The sequence below is a fragment of the Athalia rosae genome, chromosome 4 (genome assembly GCF_917208135.1).
Source record: "Athalia rosae chromosome 4, iyAthRosa1.1, whole genome shotgun sequence".
Lineage (NCBI taxonomy): Eukaryota > Metazoa > Arthropoda > Insecta > Hymenoptera > Athaliidae > Athalia > Athalia rosae.
The window spans coordinates 4,568,984-4,586,086 of NC_064029.1; the positions used below are offsets into that span (position 1 = coordinate 4,568,984).

The 17,103-nt window shown below is 41.6% G+C and overlaps 2 protein-coding genes across 9 annotated transcripts in view; one reads left to right on the forward strand and one right to left on the reverse strand.

Moving 5' to 3' along the window:
- The window catches only part of LOC105688966 (neuropeptide CCHamide-2 receptor), a 57,119-nt gene that overhangs the window by 13,581 nt on the left and 26,435 nt on the right, over window positions 1-17,103 (reverse strand). The window contains exon 1 of one of the 5 annotated variants that reach the window (XM_048653537.1): window positions 5,800-6,051. The exons of 1 other annotated variant lie outside the window; for it this stretch is intronic. Coding sequence is in view for 2 of the 4 variants with exons in the window: in XM_048653536.1 (XP_048509493.1) it covers window positions 5,153-5,158 (6 nt within the window). In the remaining 2 variants the exon portion in view is untranslated. Of the gene's footprint in view, window positions 1-4,945; window positions 5,070-5,152; window positions 5,454-5,799; window positions 6,052-17,103 lie in introns of those variants that run through there. 3 more of the 5 variants (XM_048653536.1, XM_048653535.1, XM_048653538.1) reach the window with 3 other exon arrangements.
- On the forward strand, window positions 6,380-9,581 carry LOC105688965. Of its 4 annotated transcripts, none has more exons than XM_048653531.1 (9): window positions 6,382-6,493; window positions 6,740-6,830; window positions 6,888-6,968; window positions 7,075-7,146; window positions 7,495-7,710; window positions 7,794-8,639; window positions 8,716-8,881; window positions 8,975-9,258; window positions 9,355-9,581. In XM_048653531.1, the coding sequence occupies exons 2-9, from the start codon at window positions 6,740-6,742 to the stop codon at window positions 9,534-9,536; spliced, it is 1,938 nt and encodes a 645-aa protein (XP_048509488.1). In that variant the 5' UTR covers window positions 6,382-6,493; the 3' UTR covers window positions 9,537-9,581. The 4 variants fall into 4 exon arrangements, with proteins under 4 accessions (XP_048509491.1, XP_048509488.1, XP_048509490.1 ...); XM_048653533.1 differs by having other exon boundaries at window positions 8,719-8,881; XM_048653532.1 differs by having other exon boundaries at window positions 7,078-7,146.

Here is a 17,103-nt window from a genome sequence, read left to right on the forward strand (position 1 = left end):
CTTAATGTAATTTGAGCTCAGAAATCCGAATCTGGAAGAAAAATTGGTCTATCTGCAAAAATGACCGAGTTATCCTCATTTTTTCGCATTTTTTGGTACAAATATGAGGATATCTCGAAGGGAAAAAATCGTAGCTCAATTTGGACAACGGATTCGTATTCCTGGGGTCAAAATACATAAGAAAAGTGCCATACGATCAATTTTAAAAAATAAAAATTTTTGGCCAAATTTTGAAAAAATCGTAAGGGGTACCCCTTGGAAAAATCTCAAATTTTGGCCAAAAATTTTTATTTTTTTAAATTGATCGTATGGCACTTTTCTTATGTATTTTGACCTCAGGAACACGAATCCGTCGTTCAAATTGAGCTACGATTTTTTCCCTTCGAGATATCCTCAAATTTGTACCAAAAAATGCGAAAAAATGAGGATAACTCGGTCATTTTTGCAGATAGACCAATTTTTCTTCCAGATTCGGATTTCTGAGCTCAAATTACATTAAGATAGATTAAAAAATCAATTTTTTATTTTTGACCCCAAAAAGCTGAAAATTGGCGATAACTCGGTCAATTTTAGAGATAGATCAATTTTTCTTTCAGATTTGAATTCCTGAGGTCAAAATACGTCAGAAAAGTGCCATACGATCAATTTCAAAGAATAAAAAAATTTCGCCAAAGTTTGATAATTTTTCAAGGGGTACCCGTTCGGATTTTTCCCAATTTTAGCCAAAAATTTTGATCGTATGGCACTTTTCTTTTGTATTTTGTCCCCAGAAACACGAATCCGTCGAGAAAATTGAGCTAGGAATTTTTTCTATCGAGATATCTCAATTTTTCCGCTCCAAAAAGTGAAAAATTGGCGATAACGCAATCAATTTTATAAGTAGATCAATTAGACTTGTGAATTCGGATTCCTGGGGTCAAAATACATAAGAATAGCATATAAAATGGAATATTGTTTTACGACCCAAAATCGAAAAAAGTCCAAGATCAATTTGGTTCGTGAATTCAGATTCCTGAGATCAAAATATTCGAGAATATTAGGGGAAACCTTGAGAAAAAAAATGTCGAATGTCAGTTGGCATGTAAAATTCCTCATGCATGAATACCAAAGTGGGTGGATTTCGAGATTTGACTAGACATCAACTTTTCAGAATAGAAAATAGAGGAGCATCTAGTTATAATCGATACCTATGATACCCTACGTCGTATAGCGAATTCTGCGGAACAAAACGTACCAAAACGTTGAATAAGTTTTGCAAGGAGGAAGTAAGGAGATGATACGTTATTTGCAACAGTTCCATACATACTATTGTACGTATTTTTCATTCTCTTTCAGATTCTTCTCGTGCAAAGTATATAGAGTTACGTACGTGTACGTATAAGCTCATCTTTCATCTCGTAAAAGATTTTTCTCAGCTTGTAGGTCCCAGACACGAAGCAGAATACGATCCTCTGCGGCGGTAACTTTCAATGTTATCGAAAACCTGAAGGGAAATTTCTCACGATTGACTTTCCAGAGATATTTAAACTCTTATCTGCTATCGTATATTCACAAAGGACTTCATCCCCTTCCTCCGGAGGCATAATACAAGTCGCGTTACACGTACACTCGCTGCTGCCTTCCACATTTTCAAAGTTAAAACGACATATTTGTACGTCGAAAGTGAACATTGCGAGAATAGATCGACTGTATGTCGTCGACATTCACATTTCCAAAATTAACATTTTTTATTTCACAGTAGTTTTTTATATTTTCACGAATTTTTAGGCTTCTGGAAATCTGAATCTGTGATCTGAATTGATCCATGTATCGAATCGATCGAGTAATGGCCCATTTGGTACTTTTAAAAAAGCGAGAGAAACCGTTGTCCATTTCCGTCAAGGTTTCCGCCAATTTGGGCGGAGGCCCCAAACAAATTACGCGCACGTCTCATTTCTGGGCTCTAAAAGTCTAACGTGAGTAGAAATTATGCCCCGAAGAGAAACTCATCCAATATACAGACACATGTAGATAACGAAGAGGCTTATAACAACCTGGGTGGATCGATGTCACACGTCACTTTGATAGGGTCTTTAGCTGATGTTTCAGTTTCTCATCACTCGCCTATAGCTCGTTACCCGATAAGATTAGAACGGCACGTCATCTTCGAAATTATTCAAATCACAACGTACGTAGCCTACGATGATAGCGTAGTAGATTGTTATTCCGAAGAGAGTTTGTAATTACGTGATTATCGCTGATCAACTTTACTGGCTATACCGACGGTGAACGTATATGTATATCTATAACAAGGGTACTCGGTTCTGTAATATCACCATTACGGCGTAATTTCGAATATCATACACCTTTCACTGTCAACATGAATGCCGCCTCTCTTCGCTTTTCGATTCCTTTTTTTGTTGCCAATTTTTCCTCTCACGATCGCGAGCATCAACTATTCGCACTCTAATTTTCACTCTCCCTTATCCTTCTCTCTCTTTAAATTTCGATCGATGACTCCAGATGCTGGAAACGATAGTTGGGTAATTCGCTAGTCTATCCATCACTGCATTTTAACGAAGCCCTCCTCCACTCGACTGGTTCGATCTAAACGGCGAACATGCAACCACCGCGTTGGGATCAAACCCCCCGAATTCTGCGGGTGGATATCGATAAACAACCCTTGTTCGAGACTCCGGAACGCTACAGGGTTCCCTCTTCATCCTTCGCTCATTTTCTCCCGTGTATTTCGTCTACCGAGTACCGGAAAGGGATGAATAATTCCTGAGTTACGTTTGGATATTTTTTTTAGTGAAATATTCAAATGTAAAATCGAAGCTAGTTTGTGTAGCCTGAAAAAATGCTTCAGTTCTGAGTTTCGTTGATTGAGAGATCGATGGAAACACCCACTGACTCGGTGCTCCGACTTTGAATTTTTCATTTTCTTTGTTTTGTTAAAAAAACGGATTCGTTTTTTCGTATATATAACTCATTCGATTCGGTACATTCTCTTGCGAGTACATAAAAAAGGAAATAAAATAAAGCTAGGGCTGGTAGGATTGCTCAATTTTCTAGCTCCAGGGTACTTCGGGAATCGCTAAAAAAGCTTTTTCCCTCGTTCCAAGCTTGATTTCTTTTTTCTTCGCCGTTTCTTTTTCTTATTTGGTCGATCGGCACCGAAATATTGTTTGGCTTCGAAAAACTAATTTCATACCGTTCAAATGTAATCCTTTACCTTTTTTGATATCGATATTACTTTTTTACTCATTTCGACGAACGCAGGGACACGAGGTGTTTCCGTACTTGGCTTCTCTCGAATATCCCAAATAATATCGCAATCAATTACTGTATAAAATAAAAGCTAATCGTCCGTCAGGATTTCGAAAAACATGTAAGGAATCGCACGATATTTCAAAACTATCGAAGCAAATTTCGGGCGTGTCACACCACCTATTTGATAATGCACGAGCACGAATTCGATAGCTCGGCAACGACATACTCCAAAATTATTTGCAACGCTTCTTGATACGATTACCGCATAATCTACTTAAATTACATCACGCACGTGTTGGTTCGCGATACGTTCATTGTCAGTGGACACGCGCGAGCCGTTGAAACGGGGGATTTTTTTTTCCGGTATATACGGTGAGAAAATCCTGTAGACTCGATTAACCGAAATAAATGTGACATTTTTGTATACATGTACGGTTACAGGGTGCAGCGTAAGGGAGAATAAATGGGTACTTCGGTGGTGGGAAGGACGAAGGTGAAAAAGATAAAAAAAAAAAAAAAAATAAGTGCCAGCCAAAGTCTTGGTGGTCCAATTTTACACGTCTTTCATTGTCAAGTAAAACAAACCAGCTCGTAAAACACCGTGTATAATAAAAAGATATTGTTCTGTCTGGAAGAGAACTGTTTCGTTTGTTTCTGCCAACATATACACCTACTCGACGATGTAACTTTCAGGGAATGATTTTTCAGCACGGTTTCTTTATTTTTATTATTTCTTTGACGCGACAATTTTCAAATTGAATTCAGCGACCGCTGAAATCCGCCCCAATTTACGCCTCGGAAAAAAAGGCTGGAAAATTGACCCGGTTAATAAAACCGGTAGCGAATGGCAGTGACGATTACGGTTATTTTTTTTTTTTTTTCTTTTTCATCAATTCCGCGCGGAGAGTTACTCGGAAATTCAACAATTATTAGGGACTAACCGACGAAGTCCCCTACCAGCCCCCCCTTGGAGCGATGAAAAATTTTGCCAGATTCCCAACTCAACCTTCCTCGATTAGCGGAATTATCTAAGAGCCTCTCCGTATCCCGAGGCTGCGGACATATCCATTTCCTCTTCGACATTTCCATTTCCAATTGAGATAATTTTTCCGAAGCCGCTGCCGGATCACGGACCGAGGAAAAATAAATCGGAAACTTTTTTGGTAATCAGATTAACGTACACCCGGTTGACCCAGTTTTGAGTCGCGCAAATTTTTTTCATAATCTCATAACCGATCGTGAATTTCGGACCGCAATTATTTCAACGTACGAACGAAGAACAGATAAAGTCTGAATTAAACTTCACCTAAAATCGGTAAATGACAAATAAAATAAATATACCACCGGGGGTCCACAGATTTATAACGCAATTTTTCGAGTTAATGCTGACGCGCTTTTAGGTTTCGCTTTGCCTAATGGATAGATAATTAAATTTTTCTGTTAAAAACTTTATCGCTTTTAAAGATTTTTACCAAAGTTAATCGATGACGGGCAAAAACGAGTGCTCTCAATAAAATTGCGATATGACGTGGTGATTTTTTTTCGCATACGTTACAAAAATTTCGAAGCAAAATTTTTGTCTATCGATACAGAGTAAATTTGCTCATTTCATATGATAAAAATTGCAGTGCTCAATTCACTCTTCATTCGTATCCGGTGTCAACCTGCTTCGTCGATCGTGAAAATCTCTCACCTTTTTAATTCGCGTATAATGCAGCCGGTCACAGGTACGAAAGGTAATTTCTCAATGAGCGTAACATTTCAAAGTTTTCGACCGTGTCCAATCTACCCGGGTCCGTCGAAGTGTCGCGACCATCTTTTCTTCAACTTTATGGTGTCCGAGTGATGAGGAGTCACTCGAAAGTTATTTCGGCGCGATAAGAAATACCGAAAAACTTACTTTCATCCTTCATATTCTTATTATTCCCTTATCCTCCGCTGACAGTAAAATCCACAATAACTTCCGCAATCGATTTGTAACGACGCTTTTTTTAACGATATTTTCGCACTTCCGTTCACTTCGTACCTAGTTTGATAGCATGCCTGCCGTTAATTGCACGTCAGCTGTTGTATACATAATTAATTGCGAGATATCAAGTAGCTTTATTACTTATTTACAATTATATCCCGTTATCTAGAACAAATCGGCGTTAAAATTAGAACTGGGTGTCGGTAAACTGATTGATGGCGCGTTTCGAACTAACACGGAAAATTGAGACAAATCACTCCATGCCGTACCGATGCGATAAAATTTTGTCGTTCACAATTCATTTGTTTCGATGCCGTTTTAAAATTCCAGCAACGCCACCGCTTATCTCGAACCGATTTCATTCTCACCGACTGCAAATCGACCCGCTTTTCATTTTGCGAAATTGACGTTCCTTTATTTTATATCGGCCGTCGAGATTTTTTCGGACCCTCCGAAATCACAAAACTTCATGCCGTTTTTTTTTTTTTTTTCTTGCGGCTGTTCACCGAGAATGAGAGAGCAGTAACAACTTGTAGGGCGTATTTTATGTGGAAACTTCGCATTCATTTCATACTTACGTCAGCTAGTCACGTTTTTAGTGAAAAGTTTTTCTTCCGATTCGGAGCGCGGATGTATCGGGACGTTATTAACACACCGTTTCCGTTGAATACCGATACCCGTTGAGGTGACCATGAAAAGTAGCTGATTACAAAGTTCAGTTGAATTATAACTTCGTTGATAGACGGAGGACGATAGAAGGTGCGAAGAACGAAAGAGCGCAATACAATTCGGCGACGGATAAGCGATAATTTGTAATAATAAAAAATTGCGGGGAGTGATCTACGACTTCATCGTATGTATAATTGTGTTTTATTCGTGTAAAACGTTTTGGAACGTTAATCGCGTATAGGAGCGCGCACGATTGTGTCAGGAGTTTATAATTGATGCTGGCCTTGCGCTGACTCTTGTGATTAACGATTATCAAATGCTATTTGGTGGTTCGATCAATTTCACGGATCGTAAATGAGACATTTGAAACTGGAGCCGTATCAAACCGAACCGCCACATTGTTGTATACTTTCATTTTGAGCACGAAAACGATTATGCTAAACATCCACGCTGCTCACGTGTTACATTAATTTTAATTACTGTAAAACTTTTTCCTATTAATCCAGCAGCTCTTCGTTAAATCTCAGTAGTCGAGTAGAGATCGCGTTAACGGTAGTTTGTCGCTACGAACGTACCAAAAAAATAAGGCAGTCTCCGTACAAGGTGAGAATTTCAGGCCCTTAATTATTAAGGATCACGTCACCCCCCGATTGTCAAACTGCGTGCCGGTATAACGTACTTATGTCACTGCACGAATCCTACCCCTGAACATCGACTTTAGACGACGAACAAAGTTCTTGGTACGAAAAATTGATAAATTTTGCTCGCGGAAACCCGATGAAATTCGTACCAGGAAAAATTCACAGGCCCACGGTATAGATGATATATTAACATTTCACCTGATTTGAGATGGCGATGAAAGAACAGCGGGTCGTTATGTATCTGCCCATGCTGATATTGATCCTGACGGAGGTTCTTTTGATGTCGTACGGCGGCGAAGGTATGAATTTACACGTGATTCGTTCGATAGATTATTCTAATTGGCTTAATCTTTCAGCTGCGAGTGCCTCCGAAGTTAGAAGCTGGTCACCGAGAAGTACATCGGACGCATTAACGGTGGATCCCGTAGACAGCGAGCGTACGTAGAATAATTAATTCTATCCCTTCTTCTTCTTTTTTTTCTTAGTTTAGGAAGCGTTGTCTTCGCTGCTCCTAATTGGCACATATGTAACTACATTGTTCAGCAGTCGAAAGGCGCAAACGTGGCAACACCTACAAGAGGTCCTCTTCGAGAGGGAGCAAGTCCCGTCTTAACGGTAAGAGAGCTAATGCTTCTATAAGGCAGAGTATGCGAAAGAAGAATAGACTACCAAAGATTCCGGATAATTTACCCGACAGTCAATTGATCTTCAAGAATCAAGCCTGGTGGCAGTGCAACAGCCTATCGAATCCGGGCGATCAAATCAACGTCGTTCATAACGAACAAAAATTTAAACGGCCAAAATTAATTTACAAATTATCATCGAGGTTACGCGACGCGTCTCCGTCTTCTTCCGACGAGGATTCGGAATCGTTGCGAGATAATGTCGATAAATTAAAATACAATAATCCAATCAGAAAACCAGCGTCCACATCCGATACAGACCCAACTCCTGTTGAAACAGGCCCAGAGGATCAGGAAGATAACCCGGACCCATCGCACAACTTATTAGTCCGCTCTGCCGGACCCAAAGAATTCTTCACAGACCTCGTCGGCTTGTTGGCTAATGCGAAACCTACGGAGGGCGCCGGCGACGTCACCCCATCGGACGACACTCCCCCTGCAGCGGCGCGAGAATCGACGTCGGATACCGAGGGAACGCAACCGCCCCATCGATCAGGTCATACCCGTCGCTATACGGATCGTCATTCGTCGTAGTTTAATGTTTATTTCATCAGTTTTTAATTATTTACTCACCGACAGGCCGCGAAGAACCCGCTCCAGGCAAAGGTGACCGAAGATTGTGGATAGGAACAGCTCCCACCGTACCAACAACAATGACTCCCATCATCAAACCTTCTCTTCGTCCGTATCTTCTGCTTTTCATCGAAAACGTTAACCCGTTTCCGACCTACGAGGAGCTGATAACACATCTGCAGCAGTTCCTCGACGAATTGGCCACCCTTAAAACGTACTCCGCTTACAACGCCGGGGGGCAAAATCCTTACTATCTTTCAAATTCAGGATTGAACGACAATCAACCGGGACTGCTTCAGTCGGTATTCAACTTGTTGACCCCCTACGCCACCACCGAACAACCGCCGTATCTCCATCCTTCTCTGGTCGCCACCGGAGCACCGAGTGCCATCGGGTCAATAATAAATGCACTCAATCCGTTCCCTTCCGAAGCCGGTAACAACGGACCTGGATCAAGGCCCTACGGCGCGGCGTCCGAAAACTACGGATCGAGTCCGGTTAGGCCGGCTGCGAATCAACAGTATCCTTACAATCCGGGATCCGGACGACCCTACGGAGCGGTGACAACCGCGTCAAGTATCGTCGGTTCGATTATGGATGCTTTGAATCCTTTCAAACCAACCCAACCGCCTACACCGCCGCCGCCGCAGGTCACCGAACGTCCGGGAGTATGGCAATTCGCCGCCAACTGGTTGCAACCCTTCTCCAAAAAATTGTCGACGATGGGCATAATTCTTTCGCCGGATCTTCAGGGTAATCTGACAAAACTCCTCGGATCCGTACAAAACGTGGACTTGAGAGAGCCGACCAAGCGTATGCTGGACAACGCCGAAGAAAAATCGGACGCTAACGGTGAATAGAATTCCAATCGTTCGACGAACGACCCCACGGATTTTCCTCGATTATTCGAAATATTTTTAATCATTAGCAGACACAGCCACTCCCGAGCCGAAAGTCGATCTACTGTCACCCCTTGGTCCGGTTCTCAACAAACTGAGTCAGCTTCGATCGGTAATCAACGAACTGAATCCGCCGCAAGGACGTGCCACCCCAAACCAAGTGGAGGGACGTCGGTCGATTTCCGACAAAAAGAATCCGAGAATCGACGATGATTCCAACACTGCTGAGTACCAAATGAGTAAAATTTCAATTTTCAATCACGCAGGATCTAATCAAAAACCTGTACCACTAGCGCGCTCGGCTTCGGGGAAACAGTTGTTCTGTCAGGACCTACCCATCGATTATTGGAGCATTGCAAATTACGCATTGAAGTATCACGAGGAGTACCTGCCGTGGGATGACGCTAAACAGATGTGCGCCCAGGAGACTGGAAATTTAGTTTTACCCGAAAATGACGAAGAGTGGCGGGTTTTGAACGATCACGTCAAGGGCAAAGTTGACGGCAAAGAGTTGCGCTATCACGTTGGCTTCCACCGCAAATCTCCTGCTAAGTCATGGGAAACGATTTACGGTACGTAAATGCAAACGGACGTAAACGATTGACTGCAAAATTTGTGAAGAATCGTTTGTTGGTAAGAACGAGTATCGATCGGGTTTGATATTTCAGGTGACGACTTACCGTACGAAATCTGGTCCGACGATCCCGTTTACGTCGATCCAGAAGGCGAACTCTGCGGAGGCGCCTACTATTCCGATTATTCCGATTATTACAACGGATACATCGGAAATTCATGTAACGAGCCACTTCCTTTCGTGTGCCAGATCAGAATTCCTCCCGACTGCGTGTAGATGAATTAATTCGTAAAATAAACGCCACACGCAATTGTTGAATAACTCCAAATTTTATTTCACCCATCCGCAAACTGAATCTAATTTTCAAATCCTCGAAACGAGAATTGAATTGAATCGATTACCTCGTCAATGTTTACGAATAATTTCATCTGAAAATTCCACGCTAAAATTTGAAACACCGTAGACTCTTTTTTTTTCAAAAAGAAAAAACCAGTTGGATCATTTTTGGTGAAGTTATCGTACTGCCGAGGATGCGCCCTGTTCCGATGGTCCGTGCGACCCCCACAAAAAATGATGACGTGTAAAATCATCGAACGATCAATTAGTTGATAGACAAAGAATACGTGTAAGCTCGCACCTGTAGAACATCGTAGATATCCATCTGGTTCGAAATTGAATTACAGTTTAATTAAATCCCTAGCTAAAGAAAATACGGCTACTCAGTTGGAAATAATCTCAGAAATTATGATCCAGACGGTAGACGGTGTCGTTTCAAACATATAATAGCGTCGTTAAATTTATCTATATGCACGAACGGTGCAACGATAGTTATGTCCCAGGCAGATTATCATATTAAGTACGGTACGAGGCGAACCGACAATACTTTATCAAGTTCGTAATAATTTCTCGCAAAATAGCTAATACCAGAATACCAAGGCGATATATCAAGTCGAGCCTTCTGCTACGAGGAAAGTGAATATGGGCTGTTGCGAAACAACACACGAGTAGCTGTTATTAATTGCGAGTCTTGAATCGATACGGTTAATTAATGCTTTCGGGCATCTAACGTAACACAACCTGGGCGCATGTGTGTTATATTTCGACTCCGATGACCACTTTTAGCTGATTTAGACAGTTGTCTCAATACCGGATACACGGGATAATGTGGTGGTATTATTTTACATTTCGGAATAATTAGGATACTGATGAAAATAATCCTCAGGCGTCCCAATCGACGTAATTTTATCCCTCCCCCCCGTAACCCTTTATGCGGGTAATGATCGTAACCGATGTGCGAGTAAACACGAGTTTAATGGAAGAACGCACTGGAGATGAGAACACTACTCGAAGAAGCATGTAATCAAGTTGAGCGGGCATTACATCAGGGTCGGGTTAAACTATCAAAAATTTTACTACCCCTTTTCATTTACTCGAATGGGTAAAAGAAAAAACTCAATTAGTGTAATTCGCAGAACGAACGGGTAAGGATTGAATCAGGTTTACTGCACGGAATGCAGTTTCACGGACAATGAATACCGCTAACATTCGAAACCCATGACAGGGAAATTTGAAGTCTCTTCGAGATTAGATTCCCTCCACGTTAAGAGGATATCGTTCAAGAAGTGACGTGTATCTACGCGAGCACAAAACCGGTGTAGTTTCGAATTAAATTGTGGTACAATAATTAGCAGTTAATTAATCAAACGATATTTGCTCCTAAAGTTTGATATCAAATTTTCACGATCAAAGCCGCTCCAATTTCGTCGCTTACAGTTACACATGATTTGTATGTAAATGTGCCCCCCACATATCGTATGTACATACGTATATACTTCGAATTGGAAGTGAATGCAAACATCGCCGAATGTACACCCACCCATCGATTTACCCCTGTTCAGTTACTGCGGGTTTTTAGTATAATAATACCCGCAGATGACACGTATCGATTTCACAGATCCGACTGATTTATTCGTCACAAAATTCTATCCAAATACAATAGGATTTTCATCGACCGTTCGTTTCACTCGTTTCAAACGATCGATTTCCCACGAATCGACACGCGGTATAGACGTAATGAGAAAAAAGAAACGCGCGTCAAAGAAACGAAGAAATTTATCGAGAAACGTCGATGAAAAGAGTGTGAATTTCTTTTCTTTCAATTTTCCGTTACCTTATTAGAAGGAGGTTTACAACGATTTGTCTTTTATGTCGCCAGTTCGCTAATGAAGTTCCTTCATCTTCATCTCCGACTCTATTCCCATCTACATCCCCCCCAAAACTTCTCCGTCTCACTCTGGACCACCGTCAACAGCCCCACGGTCGGCACCACCGCCATTAATTAACAACGTTACCATCCCATGCCCACAGAACTGTCCACAACTTCCGAACGAATACCAGCAGTTCCGGTGCTATTTACGTGCTTGCGGATACCGCGAGGAACCGGGTTCGGACCTCCAGATTTCTGGTAGCGGGTATCTACCCGGTAATCGAGAATTGAGCGACGACACGTACTCAGGTACACTTGTAACGGTGCACTTCGGTGAAAAAGAGACAAAAAGTATCTCGTCTCGTAATTCAATTCAGGTTTTTGTCGACGATCAACTTAGGATTCTTGGCGAACGTTGCCAGAGAAATACGTACCGATTCTATTCCGAACCGTAATTAATAAATTACAATTATGGGGATTAGTTTGTCGAACGAGGAGAGTAATACTTTCTTTTGGGTTTCTGGATTCGGAAAAGCTTTGGGCAATTTGATGGAAATATTGAATTTTTTTTTTTTCAATTCTCGGCCGCGATTACGAGAGGCGATACGGACAAGTGTCGAAATTAATTTCTGACGTTCCGTCGAGGCCACCCGGTATATACATTTACGTTAAGTCGGACGATCGCGATGCTCTATGCGAAGGAATTTACGGTTGACATTGACGAATGAAAAGCCATTCTAAAGTACATTCATCAAAAGATTCCATCGGCAGTGAAATCCCAATAGTTAGATACTCGCGAACTTGGAACTCCGCAGAAGATATATCATATCGAAGGTCTTTTCAATTGTTATTGAAATGAAAAGTGTTCAATGAGTTTTCCATTCCATTTGATAAATATTAAGTTCACGCGAGCAAACGACGTCGTATTCGTTATCTTCGTTGAAACGATTTCCGCACCTGGGAAACCTGGGAAAATAAATATTCTTTGTAACACCACGAGCGACTGATACGAGTACAAACGAACCAATTTCGCGAAATTATACCTGCGGCGTTACGACTTTGAAAAAAAAAAAAAAAAAACGAGGCTAATAACTCGGAGGAATTTATTGCCCAAATACACTGCGAGTCCTCATCTGAATAATCAGTTTGATTTTCTATTATTTGAACCCCCTGGTGCATACCGAGGTTGAATCTATCAGACAGCGCGATGCCGAACGTTCGAAACGGTGCAACTGATTGCCGAGCTTTTCCAATAACCGTCGTAACCCCGACCCAACGACGAGTTGGAAATTTAATTATCGCTATGGTGTTTTAAAGTTCTTTTATTTCTGCCATTTTTTTCTCGATCATCGATTCACTCGTTCGGTGGATACGAAAATTTTGAATACTGAGTGAGTAAGTGATCGAAGTCGATCGAAGTGTGACCTGGGAGTTATCCATTTTACGATATGAAGTTAACCAACAATGAGTAGAGTGGGACGACTAAGGTAGCCGACCAATATTTCCAAATTAGGACTGACCCGTCAATCTCATCCGTCAGGTACATTCGCGGGATCTTACCCTTCGCGTGCTAATTAAACGGCAGATACCCGACGAGCTAATTAACAACCTTTGATAATTTCGATATCAAAGACGCGAACGATATCCCACATCCGCCGCAAGTCCGAAATTATACCGAATTTCATCCAAATTTTATACGCTCGTCAAATTCTCATATCCCGCACGTGAAAACATTCGAGAATTTAATCCTTCGCGTGGAAAAATATATAACATATCTTCGCTAGTCAAAAAAAAAAATTATCGTTCACTCTTTCCTCTCGTATCCCCTCTCGATATCCGAATACCACACATCTAGACGCAAAGCATTATCTGAACGCTGTTTGACCCGCGTCGGCAACGACCATTCAGGGACAGGGAGGACCACGTTTGATACTTCGGGATGAAAACGTTTGACCCTCGATTCGAGATTAGAACGTCCTTCCCGCGATCCGACCTTCGAATGCTTCTTTTTTTCGTCTTTTCGTTCTCTCCTGTTTGTTTTTTTTTTTTTTTTTTTTTTTCTCTCGCCTCCCACACCCTCTGTATACACATTGTTCGGAATAACCTTTGAAGCCGTACAGTCCGCGAACTATACGTCCGAACTTTAACCTTCCCGATTCCGTCTCCGAGTGAATCGTAAGCTGGTTTTTCAATATATAAACGTTAATAACCTGTCCGAGTTTACAGAGGACTCAAAATCGAGGTAATATCCGGTGAAGACCGGTAGAAAATTTTTTTCGCAAATGGGACATTCTCTGAACCTCCGACAACATCGGTCGACTTTCGATTCGGTTCTGTTTATTCCGATTTTTTCAGACGGTTTCGAGGATTTCAACGTTTTTATTATTTTTATCAACTACGAGATCGACGATTTTTCCTATCGGATGACCGTAATTGTGAGTCCTTGGAGGATATCTCTCGAAGTGAAAGTAACTGAAATTATTCGATACAGAAATCCCGAAACATAGTATTTACTTAGCGAATTAACGCGATGCACCGAATGTTGTTAATTATTTGGTAACTTCACCTCTGCGTAGTTCTAGCATACCTCCGGGATCTAATTAAACGGGATTCAAACGTTCTACATACCCATATCGCACCGTGCGTAGTGCAGGAGGAAATTCAAGGCACCCGTCAATGCTTCTCCATGTAACGGGGTGACGTTTTCTCAAACACCGAGATCGGAGGGAGCTCGACCTCGACTCGACTCCCTCGTTCATCGAGTCGTATTTTTGAGTCATCATTTCTCATTCATTCCATTCTCCTCGTACGCATCGCGTTTCATGGACACCAATTAAGAATCACGCTCCTCCCGTTTATGCGGTTCGAAATTACACACCCCGTATATCGATGGAGTTTTATTTGCGGCTATATCACGGTACGGAGATCGAAATATCAAAGAGTCAGTTGCCAGCGCCAAAGGACTGCGCTCGTAGCAACGACCATTATTTTTCCTTTTGTTCAATTTGCGTCGGGATCGGTTACGAATCACCTATAAATGACATCCGTCTCTATGGAAAGGATGCGCGATATAAGTTCGCAAAGATGTTCGGAAGAACTTTACTCCCCGCGACACGCGAACGTATTCGGCGAGGGTGTTTGACCCGCGGGATAAAGTTCGAGGTTGGGTTAAAAGGTTCGCCGCGAAATTCTGCATGCTTTGCACTTTCCGTTTACGATGACACGAGGACGGAATTTGAGATATCATTGGCACAAATGGTTCAGGACTGCTCCGACGAAAGAAACGAAGGTATGAATTTATTTGCGGTATGCAAAATTACGGTACGGTGTACGATTCGTGATTTTTTGTCGATCCGAGTCTCAAACGTGAGACAAGAGATGTAGATTCGCGAATATTGTGCTTGAAAAAGGCGCGCAATTTTTGTGGAGTTTAGAGATTTTTAGCGAACGGTTGACCGAAGGTATTCACATATGTCATCATGCTTGATCGCTTCGACAGTTTTTTCGATTTTCTTTTCATTCCGCGAATCGCAATTTAGCCCGTCGAGCTCTCGTATACCAGCGCAGCCCCTTCACGTACAGCAAACACTTTGTGGTAAGGGAACAATCGCAATCCCCTGGTGACGATGCCGGATTGATTCCCGGGCTGGCTTTGACCTAGGACTGACTGACGTGTGTAATTATTCTCTATCCAGCCTCTGAATTAATGAAGAACAAGCCGACCCGATGAATCTGATGTCTTGATATGCAGGTCGGCGATCCGATCCACCGCTTAATTGTTGTCAGTCAATGGCCAGAGTTCGACGGTGCCTCGTCAGAGTTTGATTTATTCCATACGATTTTCGAACGGTATACACGCCGTATTGAAAATAAGATCTCACGAGTCATCGATGAAAGCGTACGTATACTTGTCAGAATAACAGCAAAGACGTAGTACTCTTGTAGAGGAGTTCAGAGTCTAATTTACACAAAATCGCTATTTTTCAAAGCATCGCTAAACAAACAATGTGCATACGGTATACGCGAAGTCGAATGTGTCCCGATTTTGTGGCAGCGAGGTTCGTCGCCCCTTCCATATCCGATGTGAGATGGCGAAATCCGTCGCGCTACGTACAGATTCTTCCGTTCCAAGTGTACCTGATTACATCGGATGCGGTGGATTTTGGATCAGGCAGCGGAGCTCGAACACGTCGGTCGGTCGCTTCGACGATGCTATATACACATGTACCCCGTGTACACGTGGGTTAGAAGCAGCCATTTTCAATCGCACATATCGAGCTTCCTCTGCAGCCGCGAGAAAATTCGTATCAACTCCTCGTTTATAGGTTGAACCCTTTTAGCTGGGTGACCTTATCAGATCAACGAAATCGCGAGATGGAACACCTGCCAATACGTAGCAGTCGAAGTTTGAGCCTCGATGATTCGAAGATTTGAAATTATGCGGTCAAAAGTACCTCTATATGTAGAAAAGTACCTCTATTTTGTAGTAACTATTCTAAAGGGAAACTGGAGCGCGATATATTGTTGGTTTTTTTTCTTTTTTTCAGCGAACGAGCGAATCTTCGCGTAATTTTTTTTTTTTCATGCATAAATTTTCAAACACGATTGGTAATATTCCGCAAGTTGGATAGCTCGGGGCGTTTTTGGTACGAAGCTAAATGAAATTGCAGCCCGATGAAGAGTGTGAGTGCGAATTTTATACGTTTCAACTTTTTCCCGTGAAAATACCAACGCGAAACGCTGGCATACTTCAAAAAACTATTTCAAAATATGAAGATGATCTAAGACGAAGTATTATGTAGAATCCACCTTATTTTTAGTATTCATATCTGTATTTTGAGACAAGAACTTTCACGTACTTGTGTAGCAAAATTTTCAAAAGGCTTAGCGGTTGAGTAAAAACCAAAATGAGAATCAAACTGATAATCGAGTTCTCGTTACTCGCATCCGAAATTTGAACAAAATGTTCGTGTATACGTCACATTGAGCAGAAGTTGTGATTTTTCGACATCAAAGCTGCAAACCAACTTTCGGCAAACAAGATACTCTCGAAACATTTCACATTAATATCCGCGAGGAGAAAAAATTTTAAATTTATGATGAAAAGCTCGATTTAACCACCGATACACGAAAATCCATGTGAAAATGATAACGAGAGTTTTACGATGAGTTTTCAGGTGGGTATAAAATTTTTTTGATCACCGATTCATTTTTCCTCGATCGTTACGTTTCTATCCTCTGAACTCTCGTATTTTACGTACGTGCGGGCGAACGTATGTCTCATTTAAATATGGAACAAACGGTTCGCAATTGCTTAGGGAAGCGAACGATGTGATCTACAAGGGTGCAGTAGAACAGAGAACGGAAACTCATTTGCGATTTAAATGAATGTTGGATCGTTTGCGGAATAAGAATCGGAGCGAAGCTACGTTACAAAAAAAAAAAAAAGGTATAATTTTATCGATTCGACTAACTAAGAGAACTTAATTATCGCAATCGATGGGGAACAAACGCTGTTCACTTCTCATTGCATCCATAAAATACGTGCTCGTAGTAGCTGTTTGACAAAAATATTTTATCGTTAGATACGTAAATAAAAAAGCAAGGAAATTCAAACAAACGGAACAAGCTTCGCGA